Raw genomic sequence first — 13941 nt, 5'->3', positions numbered from 1 at the left:
CCTAGTATCTCTTACTACTTCCTAAGAGAAGAGGTTGGATGTAAGGGTGAATACTGAAATAAAAGTAGCTAATAAAACCACTGACAGATGCATATCTGGAGTCTATTTAACAGATACATTAAAGGCAGAGAGCTGACATCCATCCTCTCAACCCATGCTCAGTTCATGCAGTTCATATTCAGAACTTGTTTGTGATCTAAATTGTTTTCTGACTTCTGATTAAATGTTGAAACATGTCAGGCCCCAATTAAACATGACCTAGGGCAGTTTCAGCTTGTGCATCAAACCAATGTGATTTTAACTATAGCAATGGCTATTCTTTGATAAATCAATACAGTTCACTTCCATATACAATGGTTAAAAATTATCAAGAAAGCAGTACCAGAAAGTATCTGTTATATCTGTGAAGATTAGTGTTTTCCACTGTTTTCATATTTCTCCTACAGGAATTTACTTTTGTCTTCTCTCCTTTTCTCTTTGTCCCTCAAAGAGAAGTTTACAGATATTAAGTGAGATGTTAAATATTTGTAAGGCTAATTATACCATCTGAAACATTAGAAAATAAGTGTTATGCTGTTGCCAGCAAAGCAAGAAATCCATCAATCACAATTCCTCCAGTTAATATTTCAAGGTTCAGTCACTTGGACTCTGAGCTCTGAACATGCCTGGGTTCCTGCATCATCAGGGCAAGAAAATCCTCTCATTAATCCGGATTGGAGAAGCAGAATGATGCTGAACAGGAAGGGGCAGATGGACATTGGTTGTTTTCTACTCATTGCAGAAAAAATGTAATACATTTTGTGGCTATTTTTGGGTACAAATAAAGAACCAGATGTGAACTTTGATAAAAATAGCCTATGGTGCAAAACTGCTGCATGTCCTGATGCCAGGCAAGGTCTGGTGGGGTCTCTGAGGCAGCGTCATCATTTCTGTCTAAGGACTAGGTGGAAAGATATGGAAAGAGGGTTTGATAATGGATCACAGTATTAACTAAAATATGAAATTATGGATACCTGGATAGCACACAGGTCTGTTTTACTTTATGACAGGTTTGTTATTTATCTGCACTTTCCAACAGTATTGTGTATAACAATACATAAAATGCTCTTTCTGAGGACCAATTCTAAATGTTCTGGGGTACCAATAAAAGAAATTTACCTTACAGTGGAGTTTTGCTTATTCTTTTCAGACCTGTCTTTTCTATCCAGTTTCTCTCCTGCCTTACTAGAAAAGGAAGTCAGATCCCTCCCTTGCAACAGCACTGGAGTAAACAGTCCCTAAAGCTGCCCCACATCATATGGCACGGATGAGAATATTTTCCTAATCAGGACTATAAGGTTCTTAGCTCTCCTCATCACATGCCTACAGATCCTGTTTAAAAAAAAAAAACAACAAAAAAACAACCCAAAACACACACCAAAAAACCCCACAAACTTACCAAAACATGTAAACATTTTCACTGAAATAAAGAGACACCATTGCTTAAATTTGTGTACCAGCCTGGATATCAACATTTTTAGAGAAAAGAAAAAAAAAAAAAAAAAAAAAAGAGGAAGAGATTATTTGAAATTTGATTTTTACTTCTAAGGAGAACAGAGTATGACAGGGGAACAAAGTACTGCAGTTTGCTGGCTGTTCCTAGACTGCCCTGGGGAAACTGGCAGTGTCCCACTGGGCAGCAGTGTGGTGTCTATAAAAACAACACAGCAGGAGCCAGAACACAACGGTGCCCCATGGCCAGGTACCTGCTCCAGTGACACATTCCAGGGGACTGCTGAGTCCTTGCTGCTTTCTGGTGTCACTGGAGTGAGTCAGGGCTCTCCGTCAGCCCCGGTGTGTTTGGCTGGCACACCCTGAGCAATGTTTCACATCTTCTCCAAGGGGGAGCAGCCAGTGGGGCTCTGACAAGGTCCCAGCCCAACATGATGGGGCTGCAATTGGTGTTACTGGAAAGTAAAGGAGGGGGTGATGATCCCCAGGCACAGCAGTGAGGTGAGAAGCTAAACCTGCCACAATGCAGCATGTAATTGCCTCTGCAATATTTCAGCAGATTATACAGAGGCATAATGGGCTTCTTCAAATAAAGGAAGGAAGGAAGGATGCCTTTTTTTAAGCAGTATCTTTAGAGCCTCAGACTGAGGAGCTGGTGAGCTCTGATGTGACAGATTGAGATCACTGGGAGTCAAACATTCCATGCACTGTACAAAACCTGAAGACAGCCAGAATGCCAGCTTTAACAGGGACACTTCTCAGACACTGGATGGGCAGTTGTTTTCTTCCTTTTGGGGATTTACAGATACCACAGATGTGCCACTTACCTCAGTACCAGGTCACAGGGATATCTTCTCTCCAGCTGATCGAGAATCAGTGGCCCTTTTCTCATTTCTAAATACAATTCTGAACATAAAGGTATGAGGCACTGAAATAATAAACCAACAATAGTATTTCTTCCCATTTGTTAACTCTTGGAGGATGCTACATTTAATCACAGGAATGAAATTAAATGGCTCCTCTCACATTCTGCTGGACAGGGTCACCTGTCACAGGGCTCAAAGCACTCAGAGGAGCCAGGCCTACAGCAGAGCTGTGACTGTCAGCAGCTGGATGGTTGGATGTGCATCCCACAGGGTGTGTGGCACTGCCCAGCACCCATCAGAAGGGTCACAAGAGGAGAGGAGAGCTGCAGTTCTCACAATAAGCAGATACAATTATTATCATGGTCTATATTCAACAGCAGATTTATGCACAAATCTGATTTTTTTTCTCCTCAAAGATCTAAAAGAACTAAAAAGAATGTAGGAGAAATTAGGCTTGGTTTAACAAATGTTACCCACATCTACAAAGAGCAAAATTTCTTTAAGAAACAAATATTTGTACCTCATTTCTCTGTAGTATATTCTTCCCCAAAATCCTGTTCATGCAAAAAGAGAGGGACTGTGAGACATTTTTCCCATGAACACATTCCAGTGAAAGTGCTCACGTGCATGTTGTATGCAATACATCTGCAGAGGGGACAGATACCTGCACTGAGGGGTTCTGTGCTTTGTTCCATGGAAGTAAATTGCACACATTTCAGTTTCCCCTGGCAGTGTGCAGGATTGTGAATGGATGGCAGGTCACACACAGATTACATACCGTGCATACTTGTGCTCTCTATGCCTTTCTCCCCTTTCCATCTATTCTTCCCACAGAAATTCAGTTTCAACAGTTTTGATGGAAGTGTCTAATGAATCTCAGATTTTGTAGAATGGGCTTTTCCATCAGTGACCTTTACAAAAGGGACATTGGCAGGAGTAAAATTGCTTTTCTACAATACTTGCCATCCAAAATGCTCACACCATCTTATGAACCAAACAGGATTTGCAATCTCACAGTGAAATTAGTAGAACATTAAGTCAGGGCTCCACATTTACCCCTCCTACACTACTCTTGTAAGAAATAGATAAGCCCTTGACCAACATAAATGCAATGCCAAAGTTCTTAATGTAATTATTAATTTAATAAAATATATAAATAATCAAGCAAAGTTCAGCTATTTAAAAGCATTTTTGCTTGAAAGAAGTTACAGCACAGATGGCACAAAACAAAGAACTCACTCCTGCTCCAATTAAAAGCTAAACTCTGACTCACATAATTGCAAACAGAATCACTCCCAGGTATATTGACAGAAGAAGATCACTTTCAGCTCTCATAGATTTTTGAAGGGTTTGGTAGAGCTAAGTCACATATCTGACCTAAGCAGCTGAACTGGAAATGCTGACTGTCTTCCTGACATGAAAACACTCTCCTGCATCTTCGGAAGTGCACACACAATTCAAGTCAGGCAATTTCTAGAAATCAAAAAACCTTTTAGTACTTTCACATCTGAGTGAGGCGGAACTTTCTAATGTGAAAACACAGATAAATCTTTATAATGCATTTTGGTTTTAGTGGACATTTGCTGGGATTAATAAAACAAACTTACATTTAAATACATGTCTCAGTCTCTTGTTCCCATGCAGAAAAGGAAACACAGCTGGAGAAGCTAGAATCTTACCATGAGGATTAGAGAAAAAAGTGCCAGGCAGTTTGCAGCAATCATAATTCTTTGCTTATAAAATGCAGAACTAAAGCATGTAGTATTATCTATAACATCATGTCACACTTGCCAGGGTTAGTTACAGGCAAAGGCAGTTCCCAAAGCAGCAGATTGCTGAAGGGGGAAGAGGGAAAGGAGGGGTGAGAAATGGCTCTCACTGCCTACTCTGCCAATAACAATGCCCTGAGAATCAAGTGAGCCCCTGCTAACATTGCAGAATACATGGGGCTGTGGTGGAATTGTTACTCCCAACTGCAGCAAGAGCTCACATTCACCTGCCCCAGCAGCAGCTGGGCTCCTCCCTCCTGCTCTCCCTCCCTCACAATCTATTGCTTCCCCACCTGAGAAAAACTTCAATTCTACTGTCAGGGCTGAGAAGCCAGATGTAATGTTTGCCATAAAGAAATATAAATTACAGTATGAAGGGCATTTGCTACAGTACAGCCTTGAAAGAAAAAGCTAAACTTTTTGGTCCATGCATTGCCTTTTTTTAGTCTAGAAAACATAAGACTTTTGCAATCGCAAAATGGAAAAATGTGCCATGTGTTTGTGGTCTTAAATCATGTTGAACAACATCAAAATGTATGCTCACATGAAGAGGATTTTAATATATCTTTTTTCCCCTGTTGTTTAAAATATTGAGAAGCTAATTATTGAGAAATATTGAGGCATAAGAAGCTAATATTAGACACTTAAATCATATGCTGATAAAACACAGGAAAATATCTATGGTTTATAATTATGAGAAATTCCTTTTTCTAGGTCTTGTACTTGATAGTAAATATACTGGATTGACAGTCCTAGTAGTACATAGGCCCAGTGAACAGTTTCCCCTCACAATTCCCACTTCAACCCCACCTGGAGTGAAAGGACTGTCTCTTGATGAACATAAGCAGGTTTCCATGGTCATTTTGTCACATGAAATACTGATAGTATTGCCAATGCCCCCAGTGTCAACAGTTCTGTATTGAATACAAACAGCCATGGGGAAACTACCTTTTGTAGAGGTGCTTAAATTCTAAGAGCCTGTTATCACTTCTCGTCTGAGCAGGATTTAAACCAGCAGCTCTGAGATGAAGCTATTTTATTGCAACAGCAGTAACTTTTAGTGCAGCTTCTACTACACCACACAGAAGGACAGCCCCTCTCCAGGGAATGTACATTTGAAGTAAAAGAAAATCCAACAAAAGGACAGAAGAGTGTGACCAAATTAGCCCATGTAAAAAGCACTGGGTATCAGACATCAGCCTCCAAATAACAGTCCTCTGCTACCTCTCCTCCCTACAATTCAAATTCCTACCTAACACACAATCCTGTATTTCAGTGATTTTCTCATGAGACAGATAAGCCATTTTCAGTTTTTAAGCTCAAAGTATTTGCAGGTATACTGTGATACTTGTTAATGGTAAAGCTATGGAAAGGAGATAGTTCTCATAATGATGGCAGATGAGGGTCTTGCTTGTAAGAATTTAACCACTCTGCACTCAGAATTCTCAGAGCCTCTTGATTCTACTGTTCAAGCTGAGCTGACACACTTTTATCTCTGGCATCTCTGTTGTAAGCTCCAGGACACTGAAAATCAAAGCAAAGAAAAACATTAAGTCTTTTGACAGGCCTTGCTTTGCAATCTTAAAGACTAAGTAGAATACTTAAGCATTTACTTTGCCTAACTGGAGTCTAAACTTCAAGCCCACCAGGGCTCTTATTAAATATTAGCCTGTCAAAATGTTAAAATCCAGTGAAAGTTAATGGCAATACTCTACTAAATAGAATTGTTTGTGGAATAAAATCTTATAAATAGCCTGGAACAGGCAAAACACAGAGTAAAACCAAGAACACGTTCCAAGTAACAACGCAGTAATTGATTGGTGTTACATGGAGTTTTAAATATACCTTTGTTATGTTTGGCTATACAATAAAGATAAGATTAAGTGTTTTCCCCTTGATTAGGTTCAGAGATAGTCTAGCCAAGGTACAAGACACCTTTTAATACAGAAAAATTATTCAAGAATTATTATCTTTGTATTCAAAGCAGGAAGAGGATCCCACAGTCCTTCTTCCCTGCTACAGGTGATCTGTGCTTCTGTTATAAAGTTACCTCTAACTGAAAATATAACTTACCTCAAGCTCAACCCCTGAGGGTTCAGAAAGGCAGGTGCAGTGTAAACACAGCACACAGCCAGATGCCAAAGCCACTCAAACAGGGAGCACCTGGAAAGCAGCAGGTTTTACTTCTTAGTGTCACGCTACAGCTCAGGACTAGAAGTCTCATCTACACCACCCCAAAGAGGTGCAGCAAATTGTAACAATTGAATCCTAATTACATCCAGCTCTCCAGATATGTCACTTCCAATTTAACACACAGAGCTCCAAAGAGAAGCATTTCATAGGGAGACAGGAACAATGGACAAGAAGCTCAACTACTCAGGTGATCTTTACCTGGAAAACTCCTCCCTTTGGCAGATCTCCAGGAGGAACAGGTCATATGTGAGAGGGAGCTGGGCTAAGAGCACTCCCCAGGTGCTTCTGGGAAGGCCTGCCTTAATTCCAGCAAGGGCATCATAGCAATTTAGCTCCCCTTATTCCTATTTCAGCACTTCAGATTCCCTCTCTCTCCTCCAACAGCTTATGTCTTGCTGGTGTCACTGGAAACAATATTTGCTGCTGATAGGGGTAAACTCTCAACATTGTCTTGACTGTGTGCAAACTCTCTGACTGTAACACACCCATCGACACTGCCCAGTATAAACTGAAATATGAAGTAAAAGATTAAAACACTGAAGTAGAGATACTAATAGGCTTTATTTCCAAATAGGATGGGAATGGCAGGAAAAACTATTCAATGGCCCTAAAGTCTGGATAAAGATACTAATCCACCCCAGTACTACCTCCTTTCCCACTTGCAGCTCTGCAAACAACATTCTGCTGCACATAAAGGCTCTGACCTGAAGGTCCAGAGATGGAGACCCTTGCCTTACATTTAGGCAAAGAATATGGGAAAGGAGAGGGAAAAGCTCACTGTTTCACACTACCTTTTACACAAGCTAGTGCTTAGCACAGTGTAATGCTACTAGACAGCTGCTAATGCCATCTGACAGTCTTCCTCCATTACCTCTTGCTGTGGGTAAATTCAACATCCTCCTGGCTGTTTGTCTTGGTTAGGCATGTGATTTGAGGCACGACTGCAGAAGCTGATTAGTAAATTCACTGTAACCCACCCTCAGAATAGAGGCCTGACCCTGGTGTGTGCTGTGAGACCTCACACCCTGCTGCTGTGTGTCCCTCCCCTAGGCAGGAGCAGGGAGGACCCCACTGGTGTGTGTGTCCCTCCCCTAGGCAGGAGCAGGGAGGACCCCACTGGTGTGTGTGTCTGTCCCTAGGCAGGAGCAGGGAGGACCCCACTGGTGTGTGTGTCTCTCCCTAGGCAGGAGCAGGGAGGACCCCACTGGTGTGTGTGTCTTCCTAGGCAGGAGCAGGGAGGACCCCACTCACCGCTGGGAGCTGGGCTTTGTCCCTCCTGGGGAGACCCTGCCGTGCTCTGTGTCCCTGGGCTGCTGCTCCTGGCTCCCTCCAGTGCCAGCCCCAGGCTCTGGAGCTGTGCTGCATCCAGGTGCTCCCGCTGCCATCCCGTCACCACGGCGGCGTTCTCGGGGCCCAGGTTTGCTATTTGCTCTGGGGACAATGCCTGAGAGGAACAAAAGACAGAAAAATTGCTTTAGGCTGTCAATTATAGAAGGCAGGTAAGGAATCAGAAGTCAGCACTGCCTTGCATTTGGAATGAGGGACATTAGCCTTCAACATTGTGTTGCTATAAAAGAGCTCAATAGAGCTTAAAAGAATCCTCTGTATTCATTTGCTTCCCTGACCACTCATCTATCTGTCACCTTTCTCTTTGATGCTGGAAGCTGACAGCTTGAGAAGCTTTCTGTGCCAGCACTGTATTGTACACTTCTTCAATATATTGTTGGAGTTTAATTTTCCAGTCATTTCTTTTCTGATTTGTTCAACCTCACTTGAGGTTGTGTTTTCATTTATTTCCTCTTATTTCTGCTCCCAAGCAACCTCACTTGAACTTACATTTGACCTTTGATTATAGCTAGCAGTAGAGCAATGAGATGAAAAGACCCCATGCTTTAATCTTATTATTCAGTTTTCTCTTTTAGATTGAAAATCTTCCCAGTTTGTTCATATTAAATTTAAAAATTAAACATGGCAATCATAATCTTACAGTAATTATCTTATATCATATAGCAATTAAGCAGTTTGTAAAGCCTGCATTATTGAGCAGGCTGGTTTGCTTTAGTTCTAGTTAACATTCTGCAGTCACAAGCATTTTAACCCTCCTACACAACAAGCCTTTTTTCTTGCAACAATTCTGCATCCAGGTTCTACTTTGGAAAGACAAAATTCCCTTTGCAAGTAGGTCAGATGATGGAGCAAACCCCTGCCCATTTTTCATTGTCTACTAAATGGTGTGCTGGTTTAAACTCAGCAAACTCATGGAAATGCCTACAGGTTCAGACATTCTGAATTGAACATCTTCTTAACTCACTTGAAGTACATAATACAATGTAATTTTTCATAAATCAAAATCTGAATAATTTATACAGCTGCAAAATGAGGCCATAAAAAACCTGTGTAAAACCAAAGTCTTCTGTGAATCTTTCAAATACAGAAAACTCTTCCAAAGAGGTACCCTGCTTCTTGTTAATCACTTTTTGTAGTATCATTACTACTCTTGCTAACAAAAATGTTGTTTGTTAGGAATTCTACAAGGTGATATAGAGCTGTTTTGCAAAGAAATAGTTTCTGTAATGACATTTTATTATCTGAACTGTCAGTGGTGCTGTGCACAGTTAGTGCTCAAGGGGTTTTTCCTTTTTATGGGAGCTGACACAGTTAAGTCTCTGTTTAACTCAATGTGCATAAGTACATTGCTTGCCTGAGCATGTGAAAGAGTCCAGCCCAGGCAGAGTTTTAATCTTGTCACTAAGTCAAAGTCAGGGGCAATGATCTCAGGATCCCTGCTCTAATTTCTGGTCCACATTGAGTACTGCTGTAATTAGATGTAATTCCTTTCTGATCTGTATCTGCCTGCACAATCTGTTTTTCCGAGCTAACTTGGGAGAATGGTGCCAGATTTTAGGTTAATAAAACAGCTCTTGCACACTCAGCAGAGAAATCTGTAGCTATTACAGCATCCTCTCAAATATTAATAAACAGAAACAAAAATTCAGATCTGAATAAAATGTTGAAAGACACAGTGTCCATTCCCTGTTTTGTGAGACTTGCTATTTCTTTGGGATGCATTCTGAAGGACGAATAAAGCTTGTCTAGCATGTTTCATGGGCATCACAAATACAGATGATACAGCTGAGAGTTAATGTTCCAAATCCTTGATGGTCTCTCACTTAACAGACCACAGAAATTTTTTTTCCAAAACCTATAAATCAGTGCTGCAGTTTATTTATACCAGAGTAAAAACAATAGAAATTTAGTAACTTCTTCAGTAATCAAGCTCTTACTTGGAAAATTTCAGGAGGTATATGTCTTACTGCTGATGGCTGGAAATATGGCATCAAGCTTTTATCAATGGCTTTCAATTCATCCTCATTCAAACCACCTAAAAACCCACAGAATACAAACAAAATTCAATTAATGTTATTTTTATTATATTTATTTTTAAGGTAATATAAACTTTACACATTTATAAAAATTTATAATAAATGCTTTATTCCAGGGTGTTTTATAGAGAGATGCTGGTTCTTTCTGTTTTGTTTCTTTCATTGTATTTCAGCATTACAAATCCTCTGACCTTAGCCATTGATATGGAACGTACTCTACCTGAATTACTTTATCTTGGAAAAGTAAATTATAAAAGCCTATAAAATCATAAGCAATGTTATCAGGGAATGCTCATTCAAAGTCTCTTCTGATCCACATTAGGGAACATAATCATGCAATAGGAGTGACTTCTTCAGGTGGGGAATCATTGCCACAGGCATTGGGGATGCTAAAAATTCTGAGAGCTCAATGTGCAGTTAAATGATAACAGGGAAACAAATCCAGGAACAAAACTGGGAGTGACCTCTGGCTCAGGAGGTCTCAGAGGCTGCAAGAGCCCTCTGGAGAAGTATCTGGAGAAGCATCACTCCAGGCCAGCCCTGCCCTTGAGCTCCTTCCTGGGCAGCCCATTCTTTCCAGGCAGGATCTCTGGGCAGCCAGAGCCCAGCTCCTCCCAGGACAGCCTGGCTCACAAAGAGTGACTGGGGCTGGAATCCTGAGAGGTTTTGCCCTCCTTGATTTACCCTTTCCAAATAACAGGACCCAAGTAACTTCAGGCTGTGCTTCCCAAGGTCAGTTTGAGCAGATTTACAGAACCTTACAGAGAATCCCATGACTTTTCCTCAGTGCTTCTGCAATTGCTGGATGCCTGTCCCTGCAGGTGATTCCTCTCTGGAAGAAATGTCTTTTGCCAGTCTGCAAAAATCCCCAGCTAGGTGAACTCATCTCTTAATATCATTGCTTCACAACCATCACCATCTGGAGCTGTAGTTTTGTTACCTGCTATAGTACCAATTTCCTGTAAAACAGAGCCATTCCAGCTGGGAGCAGCACCAAACACAGATTCTGTCATCATCTTAAACTGCCTCAGAACAGGGGTGCTGCAGAACAACAGGCCAATTCTTGCAATTGCAGCACTACAAAAGGCAACAAGGGCATCATTACAAGCTGCATTTACATGGAGTACTAAATAGGCCTGGAATATACTTAAGCCTGCTGTAAGAAGACTGTAAAACCCATTTTTAATTTAAAATATACGTGCACAAATTGCATACAAATATTTCAGGTTTTAAGCAAAACCCTGTACTTCTTGATGCAATACTTAAATGGTGGGATACAAATGGCAGAGGAAAACTATAAAAGAACACACTTTAAACAACTGCTGCATGCCTTCTGCTTTTCTAAAAGCATTTAAAATGTAAAAAGGTGCCCTTTAGGCTCTGAAAATCTTGATGGAACAAAAATGGCACAACATATTTCATCAATAGAGCTACTAATAAATACTTCATTAGACATAAAATGCAGTACCTGAATTCAGCAGTCCTTATGGATGTGATTTCTGTGGAGTTCAAAGTACAGAGAACAGCTCCTAATCCAACTAAATCAAAACTTTTTAATGTGCTGATGGTCTGGCCAGAGTCATCTAGAAAGCCTTGTAAAATAGCTCTTGCCTACAAAAGCAGTAAGATATTATGCATGAACAGGGTAAATATAATTGAAAGGTTTGTTACTAGATGATTGAAATCTTACCAAAAGTGATGGAGCATAAATAAATATCCTGAGCCTCCCCAGTGTATGGTCATGGCCTTCAGGAGGAGCACTGTCACCACCTACATGTGACACTAAACCAGGGCACTGTTACCCAACCACCTGCTAAATGCAAATGGTGTGAAAAACACTCTGTACTTCTGCCAGGTCACAGGGAAAGCCTTCACCACAAGAAATAGTGCTGGATTGCCTCACAGGATGAGTTACATTGCTACAAGAAAACATTAAATACCTAAGGGGATCAATATGTAATTTTGTTATTTTTAATACTCAGGATGACTTGCCTTATTTAAGTGCCATAGATGAGTGGTGACCTCTGTCAAGGATTAATTTCAGATATAAATGGGATATTGGTACCAAAGTGCCTTTGCAAACCAAAGTAATTTAGGATGGTGCTTATTTTAAACTAATCCTTTAAAAACAGAGCTCATCTGAAGCATGTCACCAAGGCATCCTCCAAAGCCAGTGAAAGAAATAATCATCTTCCAAGATTTCCTAATGTATCCACAATGCTGAGCTTCAAACAACTAGCTTAACTAGCTGCCAAAGTTTTAAAGACAACTGAAATTCAGCAGGATGAATCTCTTTTGACTAACTACTCTTACTGACAGCAGGAAACCTCAAAAGCAAACTGGTTCTGTATAAAATCCTCCCAAGTGCCTCTTTCTTATGGTGCCCTTCAGAACATGAATCTATTAAACAGATTTGTGATATTCAGCCAGAAGTGCCACCATGCCAGCCTCTGTGCAGTCACAGAGGCCTGACAGGCCACAAAGTCAGAAATATGCTGCCAATTGTATATATAAATAACAGTTTTTAACTCTTATTATGAAAGTCCCATTGATATAACTAGAAGTTATTCAAGGAAAGGAACATGAGAGGAGTGTATCTGCTAAGAAAGGCCTTCTAGGGCAATGGAAGCTGGGGCTGGGGACACTGCCTAGTCTGTGATTGTCCTTAGGAAGGACCAGCAGTACTCCCAGCAGTAGTGTCTGTTCCAGAGACAGTGTGAGAGGAGCTGCTCACCTCCTTCCACTGTTTAGTGGATAACTGCTAAAGAACACTCATCCCCACCCCAATTAATGATTGATGCTGCCTTGGCCACCTCCCCAGGGAAGCCCCAGCCAGGCACACACCAGTGCTGACCTTGTGGCCACTTTCACTGGGGTCAGAGTGCAGAAAAGCAGCAGGGACTAGTGTGGGTCTCTGGATCTATTTTCTAGGCAGTTCCAGGACCTGAACCCCAAAGGGCATGAATGCAGAGCCTTTCACCAGGAGTACATTCAGGAGCTCCCTCCCTCACTCACCTGGGTAAGAGTCCACCCTGTTTGCTGAGTAAGAGCAGACACAGTGTCAATGGAGCTCAGGTCCAGCTCTGGGATTTCCTGGGCACTGAGTGCCAGAGCAATGCGGCCCAGGGAGATGATCTGGTAACTCCTCCAGTCTGGCAGCAACCCCCAAACCTTTAGATGAGAGTCATTAATATCTGTTAGGTCATTATGACTCTTCCTCTCTATACACCATTCTCAAATCCTTTGGTTCAAAAGTCCTAAAATCTGAATATTCCTCTTTACACACAAAAAGCAGAGCTTAGGTATTGTGAAGGTTTTTGAGGTTCTACACCAATAACGATTAGTTCATCTAAAATACTGCAATTTTTACAGCTTGGACTTGTTGATGAGTCAGAATATGAACTGCTGGAAGTGTGGCTGTAGGAGCAAAACCACTAAGAACAATAAAAATGAGAATCTGTGTCTAGATCCACACTGTTACTACTGCCAAGAAAGCAGCACCTGCACTACCCAGGCTTCTTCCCAGCTGCAATTGCTCCAGGGGACTGACTTTAAGTTGATTTTGTGACCAGTCACCCTGGCTCAGTCACTGACAAGGAAAGACAAAGTAGAGAATCAAGTAATACAGACAAAGAACCAGTTCCAAAAGTCCTGATTTCTAGATGGTGTTCATACAATGTTAAAATAAAACATAACTTTAAAGCATTTGTACAAATACAGTTAAATTTGTAAAGCTTTGTAAAAAAAACAAGGAAATAAGCAGGGGCTCTTCTTAACCAGTACCAATGTATTTAAACTGACAACTTCCCCTGCTTTTAACTTTATTTGTGATAAAGTTGCAGTGATTGAAAAGCTGTCACTGAACAGCCTGAAGGAAATTTTGGTATAAGGAAAAGTTCTGCCTGAGTAAAGAATAATAAAAGTCCATCAAGAGCTGAATTTTCAGAGACCAGAACTATCAATTACATTTTGTGACAATGGTAGAAGACTGTAGACAGTGGTCAGTATCTCCCCAGATGTGGCCAATTGCCTTTACAGAAAAAGACACTGGGTTTTGGCTGGAGGAAGAGACTTGAACAAGCCAGGCACACATTTTAAAAAATGCCCACTTTAAAGCTCTCATGTACTTCAGCAACTCTGCTTTGTGTCAGTGAATACATGACAGGTTTCTAGTATAACATCATGCTGCTAACAGCACCTGGAAAATTAAAACTAAAAGCTCAGGGCTGGGCTACCATC

General features: G+C 41.0%; 1 protein-coding gene across 1 annotated transcript in view; it reads right to left on the bottom strand.

The window, feature by feature from the left end:
- Positions 1-5247: 5247 nt before the first annotated feature.
- OTOA (otoancorin) overlaps positions 5248-13941 on the bottom strand; it is a 32892-nt gene continuing 24198 nt past the window's right edge. Inside the window, exons 23-29 of the mRNA XM_054271014.1 lie at positions 12718-12873; positions 11171-11313; positions 10643-10779; positions 9604-9701; positions 7571-7763; positions 6200-6289; positions 5248-5650 (exon numbers count right to left, since the gene is read on the bottom strand). Of these exons, the coding sequence (XP_054126989.1) occupies positions 6222-6289; positions 7571-7763; positions 9604-9701; positions 10643-10779; positions 11171-11313; positions 12718-12873 (795 nt within the window). The 3' untranslated portion in view covers positions 5248-5650; positions 6200-6221. The remainder of the gene's footprint in view (positions 5651-6199; positions 6290-7570; positions 7764-9603; positions 9702-10642; positions 10780-11170; positions 11314-12717; positions 12874-13941) is intronic.

The sequence above is a fragment of the Melozone crissalis genome, unplaced genomic scaffold (genome assembly GCF_028551555.1).
Source record: "Melozone crissalis strain CALT ecotype California unplaced genomic scaffold, PUWL_Pcris_2 ptg000012l_1, whole genome shotgun sequence".
NCBI classification, from domain to species: domain Eukaryota; kingdom Metazoa; phylum Chordata; class Aves; order Passeriformes; family Passerellidae; genus Melozone; species Melozone crissalis.
The sequence above is the reverse complement of the archived record's forward strand: the minus strand, read 5'-3'. Positions and strand labels throughout refer to the sequence as shown.